The sequence below is a fragment of the Sceloporus occidentalis genome, unplaced genomic scaffold, assembly GCF_023333645.1.
Source record: "Sceloporus occidentalis isolate IW3139 unplaced genomic scaffold, rSceOcc1.0.p SCAF_83, whole genome shotgun sequence".
Taxonomy (NCBI): Eukaryota; Metazoa; Chordata; class Lepidosauria; order Squamata; family Phrynosomatidae; genus Sceloporus; species Sceloporus occidentalis.
In genome coordinates, this window is record NW_028317063.1 from 2,212,501 (window position 1) to 2,235,641 (window position 23,141).

Below are 23,141 nucleotides of genomic sequence, written 5' to 3' on the forward strand. Positions count from 1 at the left end.
GCGGAGAAAGAGAGGGGCAGAAACGCTTCTCTTTCTCCATGAATCTTTCCCAAAAGAACATGCCTTGGGTCAGCTAACTGCCACCACTGTCAAAGTGCCACCTCGGAACCATGAGCCAACCGGGACCCATGTAAGGGCCAGCTTTGCAGGAGACTTATTTAGCAATCTCTTTTGTTAAAAAAAATACTATGATTTCACTGAATCCTAATGCATTGTACTTGTATTTACAGGTAAAACAGCCTCACTTGGCTGCACAGAGGTGAAACACGCGCTCCTTGCACGGTTCCTTTTAAACAGCACCCTAATGGGAAATGCTGACTTATACATCCGCGTCTCCAAACCTGATGTCATATTCTGGCATTTGATGCGCCCCACCCTTTCACAGCAAGCTCTAAAGGTCCCAAATGTTATCTGGAACAGATCCACGTGATTAGAGCATAAAAAGATTTTCCTTTTTAATCCACCTCTCTGTTTCCAATTATATATATATATAAAGAAACGTTTGCCTGGATAGTTGGCAGATATTTTGCCAAAATGGGAATTGAGGAAAGAAAAATAAATCAAAAGTCTTCATCCCTGCTTGGAAATACAGTCAGTGGATGTGTAAATAATTACATTTGGGAAATATGGAAATACAGGTAAAAGCCATAACAGGAAATGCACTTCTGATGTCATCTGTGATGTCATATTGATGCCATCTAAAAGCATCAAATTATGTCGTTTGTCAGAGTTAGCCTGTGATGCCACTTTATATACGCTGTAGGCTGTTACAACTGTATCATTGATATGCATAAAGAAAATGTCCCTCTGATGGTGGATCTTTCGGGGCAGTGGGTCATCGTAATCGCGGTGGGACGCGCCAGTCTGGCTTGCACGCATATGATGTCACCGACGCCTGGCTGACCTCTAGTAACATGGAATAATCTCATTTTCCTTCTGGACTGCCTATTTCAATGCCGGGCCTTCAGTTTCTAGTTGCCTTTAGTTGATGTAACATTCTTGCGTTGTTTCAGTGTCCGCTTGGTGATTTTGTTTTTCTGACCCGGCTTGTTCTGCCCAATATTGATAGTGTCAACAAAAAATATCCTGATTTTAAACCCGTTTGAGTAAAATACAATAGCAGTTTGAAGTGTATTTATATTATTTTGTTGAATTCACTAAAAATCTGGAAAAAAAATTCCAACAAAGAGGAAAAAAAAAACAAATCTGTATCAACAGCGGAAAAGTCCTGAAAATTACTACCTTTTTAGTTAATTTATGAGTCATTTGTATGGAAGAAAATATAAATGCAGTAGTCAGACGGGGTGTGTATTTATTCGGTTTAATTAACCTCACACTAACAGCCAAATTAATCGGTACAGAATTAGAACCAACAATCTAGTATTTGATATTTGCTATTCTAGAGATCCGTACTATGTGAGATTTTCCTTAACAACAGCTGTCTAAGAAGTATTTCTTTACAGTATTTTTTTAAATATATATTTGTTATTTTTTTTTTCATATCTAATCAGAAACGAGTTCTAGCTTTGTAGGTAGAGATATTATAGAGACATAGTAATTAAAAACTACACAAATACCATCTCAAATCGTTGAAGAATAGACAAGTATTTAAAATGAAATTAGACCTGAACTGAAAGCACAAAGGGAGGTAATTTTTAAGAAATTTATACATTTCTGACATTCTTTTTTCACTGAAGGAGCTGTAAGGAACAACCTTCTAGGAAAGTATTAAAGGAAAATATAAAAGGAATGTCGAAGATGGACACACGTTTGGACTGCAAGTGACCGATGTCCCAGTTTATGCCCCTTTATGGTTACTGGTTCATAGAACGTCAGATGAAAGCCCAATGAGGAAAGGCAGGTGGTCTGTAAAATTCTGTAGGAAACGGGACAAAGGGAGATCGGATAGAGAAGTTCAAAGAAAGGTGGAGAAAACATGGTGTACAATGCCAAAAAAAGAGGACTGGGATTGAAGCTGAAACATCTACCGTTTCTTCCAGGACACATCAAGTTTTACCAATCACTGTGCTGCCCTGCAGTATGTATTAAAACTATTACTTCAGTTTATATACCCCCCCTAATGCTAGGAAGACCATTTTATAGGTGGTGGTTCTTTACAAATAAGAGGAGTCCTGGAAAAACCCTGGTATGGCAACACTTAGTGGGACTGAAGACACTGAATGAGCAGCAAAGTAATATCATCGTAGCCTTGCACTAATTTAGATAACTATCACTTCAGCTGGAAGTCTATTCCAGGCAATATTTTTTTTTTCTCTCCAAAGAAAATTTAACGGTCCAACATATTTTTAGGATTTTAACCCCTTTGACAAACAGGCAATAAAATGAAGATGAAAATCGTACCTGGGACGTCAGCGAACGTCTCTCCGAGAACCGATACGTTAAAAGGCAAGCCGCGTTCTTTCAGCTTCAGCAGCACGTTAAAGAAGGTTTCGGGGTCTTTATCGTGTTCCCTTTAAAACAAACAAGAGAAAATGTGGTTAGTTAGCGAACTCACAAGAGGCAGGAATGAGATTTCTAATGTTTGATTGCTTCGTTTTTTTTTTTTAGCGCCCCAGGTATCCAACAATATCTCCTCGTCTGCCCTCTAACACCGGATCCGCACTCAAAACCTTTAGAGATTGTTTCAACCGTTCTGTAGCTCGAAGCCAATGACTTCTGATACTTTCCGAACAAGGTTTCGCTGAGTGTTTGTCGAAGGCGTACCGGCTTTGACCATCATCGCTGTTGCCTGATAATAGCCGGTTTCTCCTATTAGCGGATATTTGTCTCCAGGTAATGGCTCAAGTTGCCCGGCTGTACTCGGATGCCATACGAATACCTACAATAAGTTTACATGGACAGCTTTTGGCTGCAGCTCTAAAGTTCTTAAACTGTTAAAATAAAAAGTATGATCTGGTTTCCGAACGCATTTCATGAAATGAAATGTAATCTCAGTTTAAATGTTCACGAAGAAGGACTTATGATTAAGCACATTTGTTTTCCTGATATAAGAGATCAGAGGGCATTAGAATATGCTAAAACTTCAGGAACTCCAAGACGTAAGGGGGACAGAACTTTGAAAATGTCGCCAGTTTAGCAAGGAAAAAGATCTGAGTACAATGTACAATGCTTTTCATGCACTAGATGAGAATATTACTTGCGAAGGTATCGACCCCACTTAAATTGTGGGGACTAACGTTCCCAGCATTCGTTTCTAACTGGTGGCAGGAATATAATGAGCTTTCATGGCTGATCTTAGGTCAACGCATCCTGACTTGGCCAATTTAAGCTCTAAATGGCCCATATTGAAGTCCTATTGAGTTCTGATACTAATATTTAACTGTAATATCATAGGAGGAGTAAATGTCATGTGATCCATTCCCGCTAAGAGAGTCCACTGCCGTGAGCGAATGAAGTTGGCTTGAACGACATCTCATGTAAGTTACCTTCCCATTCTTAAGTCATATCAAAGGGACAAATTAAACCTTCAAGGATATGTAGATATTTTTCAGGGGGAAAAATCAGATCTTTTATTAAATCAAACTTTTCCCGGAGCCAGGGGGCAGTAGTTTTACTCTCCACTTGTGCCTAAGAGCACTTGATGAGAAGGCGGCTGTGGGAAATGGCATCCTAATAACCTTTCAAGCATCTTAATGTTTGTATGGACTTAGTATTTGTGATTGTTACAAAGTGTTCTTTCACATGGAAACATGTGTCAGGCTTGGTACCCATGGGATCCTGTCTCAACAACCTTCAAACATAAGCCTTTAGCAGTCTTGATGATAGGGGTTGAACTTGTATTTTAGATGTAATTTCCTTTTAAACAACCCAAATATGTATAGTAAGATCTTAAAACCTGAGCAATAAGGTTCCGCCAGAACAGCTGCGGTTTCGCACTTTAGAAAACCATAACCGGAAGGTGTCAGAGTTGGAGTTTTGTCCCTTCCTAATCAATAAAGGTTTTATTAAGTAAAAAAATCCTCTTTTTTTTTTTTTTAAAAGGGCACAAATTAAGTATAAAATGCACAAGGTGACCTTCCTAGCCGTTCAGAAAGGTGTAATAGGATCATTTTCGAAAAAAACAAGTGCTTTTCTATAGCTTTTTTTCAGTTTGAACATTTTAATTAGCATAAATTATGGAATTTCAAAGTCCTTTAATAATTGGTAAGCAGCAAAAGAGACGTATTCTTTTGATGAAATGGACACCTTGTGTAATGGCTTCTTAGTGAATAAGTTAATGGACTAAACCAGAAAGATGGATGATTATGAAATTTCCCGTCGCGAGGATCACCAGTTTGGGGAATTACTCTATTTGACCGGTTTTGTCGAAGGTTTGCTGTGTTGGCGTCTGACTAATTTACACCCCTTAATCCCCCCCATAAAAAGGAGGAAGGTTATTGGGGGGGCGGTGGGGGGGGTAAGTTCCTAGTAACGTAAGTCTGCACTAACCACCATTAAAACCTTGGCCCATAACACATCATGACATCACCCCGCACCTTCATATGCAAATTAACCAGTAGGGGCGATATTGATTGCATGCCAGCATTGCAGCAGCAAAGTCATCAAAAAAGTAAAGTTTTACTATTTTTTTTTTTTATCTGCTCATCTGCTTGCAATTCTTGTACAATATCTTTTTCAATGGGCCGCACACCTGCCAAAAGAATTCCTGCGCGCCGTTTAAGTGACAGATTCCTCTTTAGGTCTACACATTTTCCAGTAATGAATTTGAGAGCAGTATTGCAAAATTTCACACTCAATATGCTATTCAAAACCGTTAAAGTAAGTAATTTATTTTAAGTGTTTATCTAAATGTTTATCGGAAATCACAAGTTTTCAAACAAATTAAAATGATATGTTGGTTACAGCAGCACTAGAGGGATCTTTTAATTAAGAGTTTGAATATTTTCCAAGTCGACATTTGTTTTTGCGACATCTTATAGTTCCGTAAAGATGTTTCATCTACTTGGCGAGGATAAAAGTGTACGTTATCTCTGTCCGGTGTACAGCTCCGCGGATTATGCAGGCACTTCATGAATGCATGAATATATACATCTAGAAACTGGGCAATGCCTGTCTGTACCAATCCCTTTGTACAGCGCGGCAGAATATGATGGCGCTATATAAATCAATAAATAACAACTGGGTTATACCTCATTCAAAATTGTCAACATTATGCATTATGAAGGGCTAATCTTGGAGGAAATGCGGAAGGGGACCCTGTAGGATGCACAGTCAAATTGGTGAGAGACATTTCCTCACATGAATTATGCATTACACAGGGTTAGCTCAGGTCTTCTTGCAGATGGGGCTCACAGGGATTAGCCCTTTATAATGCATAGTGAAATCAGGTAAACTCCTTGTGTATTGAAAACAGCATTATGTGTTAAGTCTGCACATGGCTGGGGTTAGGAACAACATGACTTGAGTGGTGTACAGCACACATAAAATGTGTATATCAGCACAAATACAACAGCTTGGAGTTTGGTTGTGTTTCGGAGGATAGACCTTAACCCGAAGCAAAGCCCGGAAAGAGCATTCCTGAAAACCAATCAACGCACCTAGGAAAAGAAGAACTCTAGATGTGTCTTGCCTCGACCTACAACTGGGAGAGCCAACAATGGCTGCTCATCAGCTGGACCAGCCCGTTGACTGCATGGTGTCCTTGGGACCCGAAGTTGCTCTTCTCATATTGAGCTGGGACATGCCTGGAGTTGTGCTCAAGTCCTGATTGTAATGGTCCCTTCTTGAGTATAACCGAGTAGGTATGAATCCTCCAGAGTTGAGTCTTTGTTGACCTTAACACAAATTTGGACTTCACTATGATCCAAACTCATTGCAAACAAGTTACCGTCCAGCTCCCAATGAATAATATGTGAGCTGTCAATACATTAAGCCCACTGGCTAAGCGCCAATTAGGATTTAGGGGGGGGGCAAACAACATTACCCCACATTCCATGTACCTTCAACAATTACTGTAACCATCCTTTATCTCTGAATAATATATCTTCCTGTAGCCAAAAAAAACCTTTCTTTTTCAATTTATTTAAGCCATAAAGACCAATAGAAACAGAAACTTAACAAGTTAACATATTTAAATCATCGGCGTGGAAGTTCCGTGAAGCTCTTCAACAGTTCCAGTCTGTGAAGGTCAAGCAAAGTATAAACCGACGGAGGAAAAAACACCTCTAAACATCTCCAGCTCTGTCGGGTTTACATTTTACTCCTTAGGTGAGGTATTAGCAAAAGCTTATTTATTTTAATTTCCACGGATTTATTTGCTTATTCCCTTGCGATAAAGCTGATTTCCGCGATGTGTCTCTTCTTAATTTTAATACCCTTTTTAAAAAATCATATAGACACAAGCATTTGCCATAATGAAACCATATCAAAGGGAACTGGAAATAACGAGAAGGCGAGAAAAAGGGCGGAAAAAGTAAACTTGCCTTTTTTTAATTAACTGATACACAGCTATATATGATATATATATATATATATATATATATTAATATATATTTATATTAATATATATTTATATATATGTGTAAAATCAAGGAAAGTAAGGTTAATTAACATAAAAAGCTCACTAGTTGAGATGCAGAATTTTGTATTTTAGCCAGGCTGCTGTAAGTGCCTTGATTTTCCAGTAATGACCTACTTCTCTTAATGAGTAACATTAACCCCTGGCTGGAGCTGTCCAGGACTTAATTGTCATTTGAAGCTAAGATAGGAGTTTGCTGATGCGCAGGTATGTGGTACATTAGCTCACGTTATTTCAGACCCTTAATAAATAAATCTGTTGCCAAGGAAACAGGAACATCAGCTCCATCACCTTCCCCCCCCCCCCCCGTTTCAGAGATAACAGGTTTTCACACCAAGCTGCATAGCACAGGGAAAGCTATTTAAATCATATATCCACAATTAAAATGTCTCTAATATCACTTATTTATACGTTCGTTGGACAATGTGAGGATTTGGGGATATAAATACTAAATAGTGACAGCCTTGCTGAAGGCGGCATTTGGTTTTGCGCTACTTTGTTTCCCAGACAGTTTATTTTTTGTCTTCTGGATTCCGCAAAAGAATAGTTTCTGGAGATGTGTTTCCAATAGAGTATGTTACAGGAACGAGTATACAGCTAGATACAAGAGTTAGAAGTAATTATTACAGATGTATCTTCCGAAGGCAAAGGGCTGTGCTTCCAGTGAAGAATGTGGTGGAATCCATCCACTTTAGTGGGTTCCATAATGCTCCTCGAAGAAGTGGATCACCAAACCCCAGTCTTCCTTTTTTTGGCGGTCACACTCTCCCAATCGATTTGCGATCCTTTCCTTACCTCGCCAGGCAAAACCAAGAGCCAGATCTTCTTGGTTTCCCTCTGAAGGGTGGAACCACTAAAGTCCTCAAGGGAAGATATTAGCCCAAAGGCCAACCCATCTCCGCCACCAAATGTTTCAGGTTCGTGGCATGATCCATGCCCTTGGAAACCATTTCAATTCTGAAATGCACACACTCTGCTTAGTGTCATTGACACCCAAATAACAATGTGATTCGGCAAAGCTCAATATCCAGGGTGTAACGCCAACAATTCCCATGGGTGAACTTCTTAACAGGTGCATCAACCCGGCACATTGTATTTGTTTTGACCTTTTTGGTGAAGCGGTGTCCAGTAAACAAAAACAATCATACCTTGAAGTTGGCCTATGGCATCCAACGGAAATCCATCTATTCGCATCATCAGTTGCAATGTTTTCCCAGTATTTTTTTATGGCTACTCAACTGACATCAAATCACACTGTCGGTAGGATGTTGGGGTTTCCCGTTAAACAGTATGAACCAAATTGGTAAACTTCTGGACATCAATATCAGCACAAAAAGTTACGTGCCGCCTCTTTGCACTTTAAGCTTCTGGGGTGTTTGAAGCAAGTGTTATCCTTATGAATTAAAGATACATAAAATACAGCAATACATTTTAGCCTTGATGGTGAAGCCTAGTGTGGCATGATATGCAGAGATACGTAGCCTTCGCATAATAATTACCCTTCTGGTTAAAAAGAATTCATTCTCAACGAAGGAACTGAACAGTCCACTTAGCGTTCTAATTATTATTTTAATGCTTCAGACCCGGAAAGGTCCATACCAGACGCTATATTATTCACCCGCTAAAGGAAGTCTAACACACCACAGGCTTTTCATCGGTACCTACACGATACCTCATTTTGTAAAACTAATAACCTAAGCCGAGACTGCTTGACACTCGTACGGTCAGCAGAGTTTGGAAACGAATCACTTTGTTCATTCCTGACACCAATTACTTATTATGTGCCCGTGATACAAACTAAAAGCGTGGCCCGGAGAGTTGTACAATGAGCTCGTAACATATATTTCGGATGACAGAATCTGTTTCTTCTTATACTTCCCATGAATTCATAATTGATTTAATTAATATCTAATAAGAAAAGAAGGATATGGTGTTTAGTGCAGCATGCATACTTCATTAGCTTTCTCCGTCTCAAAGTCGCTCGCATCCTATTTGAATAAGCTTTCATTTCGCGGAGAAAAAAAAGTGCAAGTGTTTTGAAGTTTATTGAAAACATGATGCCTTTAAGATGTGTCCGCAGAGAGCTTTTGTAGAATCCGCTAAAGAGAATCTACTTTGTTCTCCCCGGTCCGTGCGCTACTTTTCCAGATGAATTTTTAAGAGGCATTTTGCATATTGATAAAAATAGCGACAAACTGAATGTACCATTCGTAACGGATCGTCCGGCCAACAAACGCAAAAGGCTGGATGATCGGTGACGCCAAACAAGCTATGGCAGATGCATACGGCTATTCAAATGTAACTCATCTTATAAACCAGTTACATTGATTATATATATATATATATATATACAGAAACCTGTAAAGTTAATAAAATTACGTTGCGTTTACGTTTACCCACGCGTAGCGTAAATCCTCGGCAGTCAGCAAGTGCCTCCTAAGTTTTGCGCTCTCTCTCTCTCTTTTCTTAAGAGGAATATGTAAACGTGATTGAAGAACTGCATTTTTTTTATGAATATAAAACAGAATCTTTGCTTTCGAATTTATATTCACCAATTAAAAAGAATCAGTATTTTTTTTTTTTTTTACGAGACCATTTACATAAATCAGCCACCGAAGCACCCTAACACCGAGAGGGCACGAGTTCAACGGTACATATTTGCATAGACTCCCCTGAAGAAAAAGACAAGCGCTTTGGCTTCCCATTGAAGAACCTTGCTGTGTTGGAACTCTAATGGGCTTAGAACGTTGAATTTTAAAGAAACTGATTGCTACCCCCGTGGCTAGGAAATGTCTCGCTAGACCTAGTGGCGTTGGGAGGGCGGAAAAAGAGAAGCGTTTTATCATAAAATTATCCCAGCAGAGTCCATACTTGCGAGATAACATCATCATTGCCTTCATCATCATCATCATCATCAGCAGCACTCGATGCAGGACCCAACGGTTCTGGCACAATATTGCCGACCATTTATCTGTTGTCAGCACAGGTTACACACAGTAATCTTTGACTGCCTCGGAATTATAATGTCTTTGATGTCCCCACAAGAGTTTCTAGCCTGGAGGCTTTACCAATGCACATCAGCTCTGTGTTTATTCCTCGTAATCTTCCTCTCATCTCCAGGCTAGCAGTGACAGATGGTTATGGGCACACAATAGTATTAAGGGTTTGATATATTTTTTTTCTCTCTTTCTTTCTTTCTAATGCTCCGCTCTCTGTACAACAAACAGATATCAGACGCGGGCCATAGAGCAGGCACGGTTCACCAAGGTAATAGCAAGCAAACAGTGCGGGGTTGACGCTTCTCGTCATTTTTCCTGCTAACCCTGCTTGTTTTCCGTTGTATACTCTCAAAGGTAAACTATATTAACCTTATAGGCTGTTATTAAAAAGATATATCTATGCGAGCGCGCCGGCGTTCCGAGTTTCTCTATTCTTGCCGGGTCTCTCTTTTTTTTTCTTTTTATTATGAAAAGTAATACTGCTGACATATTGAACAAATACTGAATGTCAACATAAATTTTTACTGTGTGATAATACTCGCCTTTATATCGCTGGGTGTCAAGCGGGAAGCAGTGGATGATGCATAGCAGTAAATAACCCAAACGAAATTAGTTCTCTTGTCAGCTTCTACCTTGTATGTCCCCAGGCATCGGTAAAATTGACTGCACGCTAGATTTTCAAAATTATCCCTAATGTTAGTTTGTGTGGCTGGCAACCTCCAAGTTTCTAACGTTCTACTATATTACCCGTAAGGATGAATGTGTTTCTTTAATATTTTGGCATTTGAGGTTTTTTGGGGGGTTTTTTGCTGATGAGGCTTTTTTTTTTTGCCCTCCACCTCCTTCTTCAAATTAAAAATAATTTAGCTTTTAACAATAATGTGCACAATTCTGCATTTCTTTGAGCGACTAACTTAGGGCGATAAAACTAAATTACTACAAAAATATATATGTAAGCAGCCGAGACAGGGAATTATTCAATTTAATATTGTTAATTTTATTAAATGAGATTTGTCTTGTTCTACGCGAATTATTAATGAGGAAAATGATATAAAAAATATCTGTAACAGCATTTAGGAAAGGGAGGGGAGGGGGGGGCTCACAAGCATTTTATTGCGATCTGTAATAAACCTCACAGGTTCTAATTAGGCTTCGACATGATCCTCTTGAAATTATTATGCTGGATTAAAGATGATATATTAAATATATGTAAATATTTAAAAAACAGGGACAGGTTTTGTTCCAAGGTTATGGGACCGCAAGAATGCTGAATCGCATGTCATCTGATAAAATGTCCTGTACATTTTGACCAAGAATAATAATAAAAAAAAATAATAATTATAAATAAAAAAATACAAAAATATATATTTTTTAAGAAAAAAATAAAAAAATAGATCTTTTTTAAGAAAAAAATAAAAAAAAAAGATCTTTTTTTCCGGGTAGGATTTGACATGCTAATACTTGTTTTATCACACAAATGGTTAGAAAAAACTCTCCTATGTTTTTTTTTTGAGGTGCTGTGGGCTAGAAGTGTGAAGTTGATTAAAACCCAATCTAAAGACTGATTTCCACGTCGAAATTCCAATCCCTAAATTTTTATGTTCAGACATTCAGAGTCAAAGATGAAAATCCCTTTAGGTACCAGATGCTGCAGATCACCGGGGAGGGCTGGCTGAGTTTTAGACGCTGGAAGTCAAATCCTTCGTAAAGGCGATTTTCCCTGTCGGCGCGGTGTGCTTATTGCTTCACCTGCAAACAGTCGCTCTCTGAAAATGTGACCTAGCGATCAGCCCAGCGTCTCTGCGATAAACAGTCTATAATCTGTGGATGAAGGGAACTCTAATCAGGCCACATGCAGATTAAACAAACTGCGAGGAATAAAAACTAGATTAAAATGTTCGTGCCCAATACCGGAAGATTATTGGGACATTTTACCTCTCTCTAAATCCTAATTTATTTTCTGAGCTGAAGTTTATGAGTGTATGTCTGCTTAGATTATGCGGCATGTCACAATTCTTTCAGTTTCGAGGCGACTGGACCCGCAGGTAGTGTTTTCCTCTGTTAATCGTGCCATGATACAAAATAATTATTACTGTTATCAGGCCCCTATTGACAAACGTGCAGGTTGCTCTTGGTTCCGACCGAAGGAATATAACGAAGATTATAGTGTCCGTACTTTGTAGATAGGTTGGAGCTTTTATTAAAAGAAAGAAAAACTTCGGCAGCTGTGTATATTTAGTCTGCGACTATACATGCGAGCGTTACATTAAAATGTATAAATACTTACCATCTGTGAGGCCAGACAATGTGCAAAGGCCTCTGATGAACTCTGCTTGTATCCAAAGCTGGGGATGCGCTGGAGATCTCATGAGGAACACGTTCACTCGCTGAAGCGTTCTGATTATTTGGTTCTTCGGTCTGTTCCCCGGTTTTCTGCTCTTCTTCTGAGATATCGGGATCCATAGATTCATTAGTCCCGCTTTGCGTGTTTGAAGGCAAACTCGTGCTATGAGAAGATGTCTCGGCAGCTTCGCAGTCTGTTGTTTTCTCAGGAGAGCGTCTATGGTGTGGCACAAACCTGGGAAATACAAATACATGAATGTGATGGTTCACCATCTGACCTAAGGATGGACACTGCCAGAAAAGAGAGGTCCACTGGCCATTGTTAAAATTGACATCCCAAATAAAATCGATCCTTGAACCATTTGCTCATTTTAAACTCAACGTATCTCAAAGGGACGTTGGCCAACACTACACGATGCACAGTGGTTAACCGTAACCAAGTATCCACCGATGATGCCTGCTCTTGGCATCCCTTCTAAAACACATTTACTTTGTATCATTCTGAGATCCACTTTGAGGAGGCAGGAATCATAGGTTCAGTAGGACTGTCCTAGACTATAAATTAGGAAGCAGGAGCTTCATGTTTTCATTCTGTTTTGCCCTTTAAGAATTGGATTTTGGGTCATGCAAACAAATAGTAATATTAATAACAATACTTTAGGTGCATATTCATGATCCATTGATTAATACAATATAGACCAGAGCTACTCCATTATCCTACTTAATTGGAAATTAGGATTAAAGAAATAATGCAAAATTCGATGAGGACATTATGTCCCGCTTGATGTTGCGTTGTTGTACGATAGGTCCCCTAATCAAAAGGTCACATATGAACTTCTATTTCAGTGTTATATTTATCTCTAGATTGTAAACTTGTGAGCAGAGCATTCTTTACCTAATAAATCAGTTTGTCTTAGTCTGTCACTTCTAGTTTTTTCAGACCCTTTGAATGTATGGACTGTAAGAAGCGCTGCAGAAATTGTTGGCGCTATATAAATCAAACTAATAATAATCATAAAAATAATAATAATGATAATAATAATAATAATAGAAAAAATTGCCAAATAGAACAAAGGTACAAGACAAATAATAAGCGATAGGTAGATTGTTGGTGCTATATAAATAAAAGATAATAAAAATAATAAATGTTGTATCAGATATTTTGAGTAACGAGTAAAAATTATCTTATTAATAATAATATATTATTATTATGATTAACAGATTAACATTTTGTTCTTTATAGCTAAGATTTTGCAGACTCCAGCAAGAGACCAAAAGAAGAGGGGGGGGGGCTGTAACGGTTCCAATCAATCATCATTTGCAGTAACTCATAGCGATCTTGCACACTGCTGGAGTTCTGTAATACAGGAAAAGTTTCCACCAGGAGGTAAAACTAGAATGATGCCCCCAGACAATGAAAGATGAAGATATGCGAATGGAACTCATTGCAGCATTGCAGTGTCGGAGGTCTGGAGGTCAGATCGCTTAGTCAAAGGTCAGCCTGTCTGCACCTATACATGTCCTGAGGCACTAAATCAATACAGACCTTAAGGAAGCTACAAGGATTGGAAGAAGGCAAAAGAATGTTCTCGAATAAAATGAATTTAGCAAACACATTATTGTGGTATTCATAGGTTCTCATGATAATGTAAAAGTTGTTGATCCGGAGTTTATTCTGGATTTACCAGTTAAATCATTTAGGATGTTTTTGTAATCCCAACGAGATCAGATGAAGGGGAATTATGTTGTATCCTCTCTTGTAAGCAACACTTTCTTCATATAAGTAGAAAAGTAGATATAGCAATATGAAGTCGGTAGAAGTCGATACTTTTTATCGGGCTACCAGATGTAAAGTCACAGAAACTTTCAGGACCTCAGAAGTTTCTTCTTCAGATGGAGTGATGAGGAGATTTAATTTCCTCTTAAAATGAGACCTCCGAGGTCCTGAAAGTGTATGTAACTTAAAAAAAAATTTATTATGTTGGCCCGGTAACATGTTATCAATCTCATTCTCTCAAAAAAGACTGAAGTCTCTCAAATATAGTAAAAAAAAAAAAAAAAAAAAGGTAACTGGTTTAAACATCATTGCCTTTAGTTATAATCAAACACTGATCAAGGCAACATCTTCGTGTTGAAGGCCCTTTTAGTAGGACGTGTCCACCCACAGATTTGGCCATTATCATATCCACAACTTTAGGCCATGGATATTTAAGTATGGCTTTAACACGTTATTGGCATACTAAGGCGATGTCCATGTCCCGTTATATGCTAAGGCACATCATTGAGACAAATGGATGGTGGGAGAACTGGCAAATATTTGCTCCGTGGTATCAACCAACAAAAAGGCTGTAGTCATTTTATTGCATTGCCTTCCTCCACGGCCACCATCCTTACAGCTGATCGCTACGGTCATCATATCCCTGCATTCTTTTCTTTAAAGGGTGACACATACTATGGAGGCTGTGTCTGGAGCGTCCTCTGCGCAGGAAACGGGCCAGTTAAGGTTTATAAGAGATCTCCATATTAACCGGCCCATTGAGCAGTGGTGCATTGGGAGCCCTGAATACCCAAGATGGCGGTCTGCCCCCAGTGGAAGGGCTTCCTGGGCTAGGCTAGAGCACGCCACTGTACCCAACTCTTAAATATCAAAAACATCTCCACCGACCAAGATAAAAACAACCACAATGTGTTTTTTTTCTGCTCATTCTGTGCAATGCAATGTTTTTATGGTTTGATTACTTCCAGAGGAAATGCTAGTCAGACGTTTGGAAAACAATCTGATAAAAGGTCTGTCTAGTCTAGCTAATGCCTCTTTGAAATGCAGTCATTTTGCTGTCCATCTGCATTTTGGTTCAAAGTTTTTATTTTCTCTCATCCTTCCGAACAATATCTTCCTCCATCCTCTGTCATTACTGCTTCCCAAGAGAGAAGAAAAAAAAAAAGTGAAATCAAACACGTATGATTTGGGGGTAAAAGTACTAAAACCATCAGTGTCGCCGCTAACGCTTAAAGGTAGAAGAAGAAAAAAACCAAAACACTTTTTCTTAGCTCCTTTTTTTGGTGGTGGGTAACAAATCTATGCATTTCTCTACCCCCAAGGGTATAAAGGGTTTAAAAAAGCAACCAACTGATTAAGATATATACATTTTTATCATAATTAAAAAAAAAAAAATATGGCCCTGGGAGTAGTCATTTATTTTTCCTCCCTTGATGAAGTAAGGAGTGTAAATGCAATGACACTGCCTGGAGGCAAAAATAAATCAAAATCTCTTTTGTGATAAAACTGTTGATAAAGTATTGTGTAATCTGGGTGATTGTTAGCATCGTATTCTCGGGTGTTTTGCTTGACAAAAGATGGTGTCACAATTAATTTGAAGGGACCTTAATAAAAATGGATGAAAAGGGGTCCCTTCAATCGCTTAATGGCTGTATGTATTCGGTATAATGTAAGTTTAGATTTCTCATGCATGTCTGCGGAGTGAGTACGAGCAGCTGGAACAGTAGTTTCACATTAGGCATGGATCCGACCCATATTAGAGTCCTCGTGAGTTATGTTTGCTGAAAGCCCCATGTAAATAGTCTTTGAGGCTACTGAAGGCTAATGGAGGCTACTGGGCACGGTTTATATACTTTCTTCTGCTCTCTTCTGGTGTCTGTACATGATACATCACAAACTTCTCTGCAATTGCGTCAATTATGCCAGTGGCCTTAATCACAAACTTCCTTGTAGAATATGTTAAATCTGATCATTACTAAATTGATGTTGCCAAGTCTGTCTGATCCTTTGCTGCCTGCCTAGACCTCTGTACTAATTATTGTGAATTAAGCCACAAGGCACGGACAAACTTGGGAAGGAACAAGCGGGGCTCCTGCTCCAGGCCCCAGTCTTAGAAGGTCCCTAAGGAGATAGTTATTGCTGTCCTTCACGTTTCCTGAGCTGTGTGATGACATATGATGTCATATTGTAGCAGTCTGACTTATAGAGACCACAAGCATGAGGGAAAGAGGGCGCTCACCTTGCCATTTTCTAAGGGCAGGTGGGATCCGCAAACCATAAGGGCAGCCCTGACACACGGCCAATCTAGCTAGGATGTCTGATGTCTATTATTGGCCAAACTATGGGACGTCCCAGCGTCAAGACAACTTAAGGGGTCTGTTGGATGGCCCCATGAGAAATCTCTGCACCGAGGGTCCAGTCTTCAGATAATGTTCTATTTTGTATTCATGTTGAGTCCACTTTAATATCAAAGCACAGAGGAAAGGGCTAGCTGTAACTCTTTGGGTTCCAGTGCAGGTGGAATGGAAGAAGCCTTATTTCACACCATAGGTAAAATACTTTATTTGTAACCAGCAATGTATCTCTCCTTACAGAACAAATGCACTAAATTATTTTTTCTTTCAAAAATACGTCTAAATAGCTGATGCCAGTGTTTTCCATTTTGCCCGCACTTATAATGTCAGACTCATCCAACTATCACAATGTCTTATCTCAGCATCTCGCTGTTCCTTAAAGTCATTTTTTCCTTGTATTTGCTAATTTTTGTTGACTCTTCTCGGTGCGTCAATGTACAAGGCGGAAGGTTCATGCACACATGAGCATTTTAGTCGTGTATTAAGTAGAGTAACCGTTGTCATGTTTTGTTAGGTTATATTTGTTTACACACAATGCCTCATTTAACTGCGGAATAGAGAACACTCATGGGTTGCATTTCCTTCTTCGGAGAAAAGATACTGATGTCATCATGAAGAATAAAAAACACATTAAAGGTTTAGTCTATGGTTCTATTTTATGAACCATAGACTATAATGTTCTGGTTTTTGAAAGTCTGAAAATTGAAAAAAAAAATACAATCTGACGGAAAATACCTCCAGATATCACTTGAAGTTTTGTTGAAATGTAAGGAATATTAAAACTTTATTTTGTTTCAAAGATTACCTTGTGAACGGGCGCAGAATATTTAATGGTAAAACGACACGCCGGTATTTATTTAATAGATGAAACAAACAATGGCAAAAAATAGAATAGCTTGATTTCTGAGCCGACATAATCCCCTCTCATATTAAAGCATAACAGAAGACATTTAAAATGTCGCCTTCCCCCCCCTCAACACGGAGTAATGATATGTCCCTTGGTGAATTGTTTTGGCACATACAATAACGTGTATGTTAATGTACTCTTTCCAAACTGAGGTGGCTCATGCCCTTTTCCCAAAAGTTTTAGGTTATATATGCACGTGCGGCAGATAGCAAAGGTTCTAGAAGGCATGGAAGCTAACAAGGGAGCCAATCATTGGCACAGATCATCAGAGGACGGAAAAGGTGAGGAGCTGCAGCTTCCACTGAAATTATTTGTCAGGTTTACAGAATGCATTGTTTAATGCACTGGAGTGCCACTTTAAGACTCCACTTGACTTCCTTGTAATCTTCTATCACCCCTCCAAAAATGGACTTCATTAGGGAGAACTCTACCGGGTATTCAATGGAGCCGAGCAAGACGTTCCCACATCTAGCTTATCTCCTTGTTCATTCCCACCAGTGAAGTGGGCAGAATTCCCTTAACTCGGCTTACATACCTCCCAGGCTCCTTTCCCTTGTTGTTTTGGTAGGATGACCATATGCTGGGATTATATTCTTATTAATGTTGGACTTCACTGTGCTGAGTGGAAACAATCGGCTCCCTCAAACTTATATTGGAACGCTTCTCCTTCATCGAGCCTCTCAAAGCTCAGTAGTCTTCATGACAGTTGGGTGGTTTAGCATTTTTTTTTTACATAAAGTAGAAACACTATCAACAGTTTTAAACCATGTTGATTGCACACAGGCTGGAACTATTTCAATAATTTTGTGACCTCTCAAACAATTTGACATGATTTAGGGCTACAGTAGTAATGGGGCTGAATCATTAGGCAACTGGATTTAATTTATTTTTGCTTCGTAATTTTTATACCATATGTATGTCCTCATCAGTCTGGAATGGTTTGTATAGATTTTGCATGCAATGTTTAGGTTAAGTATCCACTGAGTCCGGCTTAAACACTGTTATAAATGTGGAATTTAGAAATCTTGACATACCACTAGTATACATGGTAAATATACACACTCAAAAACATCCTCTCCTTACTGTATGAACTTTCAGTCTTCGGTCTTCTCCAGCTCCACATGTTCTCCCTCTTATTAAACCCCTTTTTCCATGCACCTTGGTCCTAAATAAATCAGTGTTATGGGGGTCACCTCCTTGGTAGCCTATTGTAAGGAACAAGAGGATTGTCCGCATACACTTTCATTCCAATCGTTCATGTACAAAATCACCATGTGGGCTAAGCGCATTAAATAGGCTATTATTCTAATTACTGATTCTTTTTACTGATCAAATTATGAGATTTTTCAGCTCATAAAAAAACTAAATATAGCAACTAGGGTACAGAATGAAAATTAGGCGTAAAGATCCCGCTAAGCGTTTGCCAACTTTACCTTTTCTAGTAACCAGCTACTTAAGCATCAAACGGCCAATAGACGTACCCATTGCCCAGTGTTTCTCACTTGGAAATTAAAATAAGAAACAATCATGTCTTACTCAACTCAAAAACATTCCATCCTAGAAACATACAATCTGATGGCAGATTAGAATCTTTCCATCGAGTCTGCTCTTTATTGCTGCTTTTAGGATCTCAAACCTTCCATCGTTGGTCTCATCTTAGATACAGAAGCCACATGCCTATCCCATGCATGTTTCAACTCCCTCACTGCCAGGTCCAGGTCCAAGACCTGCTAGTGTTAAAGAGATGACGTCTACTGATTGAGCTCATTCCCAACTCTGTAAATAAAGTTTGAAAAGAACTGCTGACACCCCCCACCCCACCCCAATGCCTGCTCCAGGAATATAGTCTTACAACTATCTACAAAAGGGTTAAAAAAATAAAATAAAATAAATAGTTCAGAGGTAAAAGACCAGCAATGATCACAGCCGAACCATCAAAGAAATCATCTCCCTTTTCTTCTCTTTCAAGATATTATAATTTTTACTCCTTTCATTAACATATCAGAAAATTGGTATTAAATACACCAAAAAATGGTAGCCGCCATCCGCGCAGTTACTTGATAAACGAGAAGTTCATTTACCCAGAGTTATTGGGTTTGCAATGGTGTTAAAGGCTGTTAATCACTTGTAAACTGGCCCCGGCGAGTGATTCATATTACCTTATATCCTTGCAGATATACATTAGTAATGACATATTTCCATTAAAATAGTGATATTACCAAGTTCCTCTCAAGCGATTGCTCTGAGAAATATAAAATATGTTCAAAGCAGCAAAGATCACAGATATCTTTCCGCGGAACGGCACTGGGAACTGGATAATGGCTAGCATTTAAGGGCATTAGCTGAAAAATGATACTGTACCTTAATTCACCTCATCATTATATTTTGCATCTTTATTTTATTAAATTAAAGCAAGGATGCGAAAGAATGTAATTTCCTGTTTTTATGGAAATCCTTCTAATCAGGAATTTTCTTCTTCTTTTCCGAGCATGGATGATGCGCTTTTTTTATTTATTTATTTATTTATTTTTAACTTAAGTACTTCGAGAGATACAAAACAAACACTATCCTAACACTTTAATAGTTAAGTGACTTTATAAGAAAAATACTTCCAAATGTGTTCTGAACCTTCCAAACCGCACCAAAGAACATTATCGTAATATTAGGTTTCTCCGTGCCTCTGCTATTTAAGCTAGCAATCCTTAAAGTTACACTTGGATGCAAATGTTTTTGGTTTTTTGGGGTTTGTTTTACAATTTTTCAACTGTATCGGTGCCGGGGGGTGAGAATAAATCTTCAAGCGATGCATTGGTGGACTCTGGTTTAAACAAATACAAGAATTTGTAATCCAAAATATCCAAATGACCAGATTTGCAGTTAAATAGACATATAGGGCTTTTACAAGATTAGGGGGGGGCGTTTAAAATTCTTTTACTATAAATAATGTTAGATTATGGGATGGATTTACCAAATAGCGGAACATTCAACTCAATCCTTGGACCACTACGGAGCAGAAGATCCTTAAGATCTTTTATATCATCAGAGTCTTAATGAAGCCACAAGCCCCCACAGCACTATAATTTACCCAGAATTACCTAAAATCCTGCAACCATACATTGTTACATATATGGGATGGAAGACATGAACATTCTATAACAAGATGTATATAAAAGTTAAATTATTGAATGATGCTGCATCAACATTGTTGTGCAAAAGAGCATTAGATTATTCAGGACTCTCGTTGAAACAGAGAAGGTGAAGGGATCTCCTGGATCCCATTCCTAACCCATCACCGGGAGTTATTTATCAACTTTGCAGCTTTTGTATAACTTAATTAAAACTGCCCACAGCCTTTGCTGTTGGTATGGCAACCACTGCCATTGTTATTAATATGATTTTATTTGGTATAATCATCTGACTGCCAGAGAGCAGGATGATGCTTTTTCCGCTCTTCTGGTCTTCAAACGGTTGAACGCTTAGACCAACCCACTTTACGCCATCTAGTAGAAGAAACCACACTCGTAAGTTGCCAAAGTCATCAGATATTCTTTAGCCAAGCATTATCCAAACCTCAGAGGTCATCGACACGTTGAGAGTCGGTGAAGCGAGCCAAATGGTGAAAGAAGTCTCTTTTTAAAATGGGACCTGTTCTGGCAGGGAGAACCCAATTCATTTACGGAAACCTACAGGTTACAGGGAGACCTCTTTCCTTGAAAAATAGCTCCTTTTGTATCATAAAATACACACGTTCCCTGTGCAAAATCCATAATCCACACATACCTAGAGTACGTAATTATATGTTCCATTGACGCCACCATCAAAGCTCTTGCGGTGGGATTTCTTCTGAATCGATACTGTAAAGTTCTGTGCTAGCATGCGCTAACCATGCTCATGTTTTGCCAGCAACCTATACTTGGCAGTTTATTGGCAGTTAGTTCTGGCAAAAGGCTTGAGCTGTTAAACTCAGCTTATAACTTACAGGTAAGTAATGATATAAATTTCTGTAAAATGTTCCACTTGGCACATCTGGTTTTGATAAATTTACTTTTTCTAAAAAGACGTGAATTTCCAAGCCTTTCCACTCGAAACAACGCGCGTCGTACGTGAACAGCCTCGCGCTGTGTGCGCACCTTATCCCTCCTTTCCTAAATCTGGAGGAACGTCATTAAAAGCAGGTTAAATGAAAAACAAGGTGAAGCTATGAAAATGAATCCATGGGAATGTCGTCATCGATTAACTCCTGAATGGATAGGGCAGCGGTATAGTATTTCAATTCGAAACTCACTGCATGCCATGGGTGGTTTATGCGTTAGAACTAACCAATGAAATTGGCATGGTAGGAGACTATCAGGATATTTAGCACTTACGTGATAGTTATTTATAAGGAATAATTAGGTCTTCTTCACACTGTTTGGGCTTAAGATCTTTTCCAAGCATTCCCTTCTTGTGATGCCCCTGAGATATTGTACAATAAGAGTGGCATTAACCATTAGGAGGTCCTAGTTACTTAGAAATAATGAGAAAGATAATAGTATTAGTAGTAGTATCATCCACGTATAGAACACATAAGCCCCCAACATTCCAGGTGTCCAAACATGGACAGCTACGTTGGACACTACGTAGCCAGAGGCAGGGTCAGAAGCATGGACACCTGCCCACCTTATGAGTATAAGGAGATACAACGGAGGTGTGTGCTGCAACACCACAGACCTTCATAGATTTTACAGATCCCTGAACCGGTCCGGGGAGATCAAATGATCAGCACTGACCAGCAAACACTGGGACACTTGGAAGGTACGCTAACACTTCCCTCATCCTGCCCAGATGTTGTTGACAGACTTGGAGTCCAAGGGAAGCAGGAGAGTTTCCAGGTATGCACCTAGAGAGTGGCAGTAGCCAAAAACTTGAATACTCGGACCACAAAAATGTCAAAAATGTAATGTTTGAGGAAGTCTATTTCTTTTAATCACAAAAAAACTACATCAGACCATAAACCAAAAGAGATAAGTGACAGCCTTGGGTTTTTTTTGTATCCCCCCCCCCAATTATTTTTTTTTTTAATCAGAAAACATGTCCCTTTAGTCACCTACATGTATGTAAGCAAACATGTGCCTATCCCATACACGACATCATTTACACGCACATGGGATAGACATACGGCTCCTGAATCTAAGAAGAGACCAACGATTGATAAAAGCTCTGAGTCTCGACTTCAGATCCAAGTGGGTCTGATCTGCTCGTAAATTCTACATAAACATTTAAAAAAAAGATTATTTTGAGTAACGCATCTATATATCCACAATATTAACTCATTAGCGATAGTCTCACTGCATATACCTATTTTTTTTATGTTTGGGACTAGATCGGTTACATGATTATTGTATGCCTTACTTAACTATTCCATTTAAAGGCAAGTGTTTTTTTATTTTATTTTATTTTATATTGTTTAAATGCCATTGTTCTCCTGAAGCAATTTTCGTACGAGATACCGACCTGAAAACAGACTTTCAGCTCCCGCTTCATCAATACTACGGGGCCTAATTTTCGGAGCAACTAAAATGATAGGACATTTTCATCAAGTGCTGCAAATCAGCGAAATATTAAATGGATCTTGAAAAAAATGATTATGAATCCACAGTTTTGTTTGACTGTATAATCTATTTCTGAATGTAATTCCACCAAAAAAAATAAAAAAAACATCATCACAAAAAGCTTTTCCTGCTATTTATGTCAGAATGTATTTTAAACAGTTCTAATCATTTACCTTTGTGGACACTTAATTAAAATTACAAAACCAATTTTAATCTGTAGTCCAATTAATATGCAAATGTATGCAAATGCGGTAAATCAAGGTGGTGATTAAGTTAAGGACACTCTATTTCATGTCTGCTTTAAGTGTGAAAACAAACAATCTTTCTTGTAATTGTACTGATGGATTGTGATGTTTATAGGGTTAGTATGGGGTACAAATGTTTATGCATCAACATTATGCCAAAACAAAGATTTTATACTCTGGAGTGATTTAACATCCGGCGTACATTCATTCGCAACAAAGTCATTCGGCAGTCATCTTGCGAATTCAAATAAGGTCAAAGCAAAGTTAAATTTCTATGTCATCCATTTGTACGCCTATTTAAAATTCCGATGCGTTAGGTAAGCGCCAAGAATTCTCCAAAACAGAAGAATATCGCTGCCGGATCGTTTTAACCGTTCGTAAGACGGA

The 23,141-nt window shown here is 38.7% G+C and overlaps 1 protein-coding gene across 1 annotated transcript in view; it reads right to left on the bottom strand.

Moving 5' to 3' along the window:
- The window catches only part of LOC149285179 (tRNA-queuosine alpha-mannosyltransferase-like), an 83,246-nt gene that overhangs the window by 20,509 nt on the left and 39,596 nt on the right, over window positions 1–23,141 (bottom strand). The window contains exons 6-7 of the mRNA XM_089495723.1: window positions 11,825–12,115; window positions 2,362–2,471 (exon numbers count right to left, since the gene is read on the bottom strand). Of these exons, the coding sequence (XP_089351849.1) occupies window positions 2,362–2,471; window positions 11,825–12,115 (401 nt within the window). The remainder of the gene's footprint in view (window positions 1–2,361; window positions 2,472–11,824; window positions 12,116–23,141) is intronic.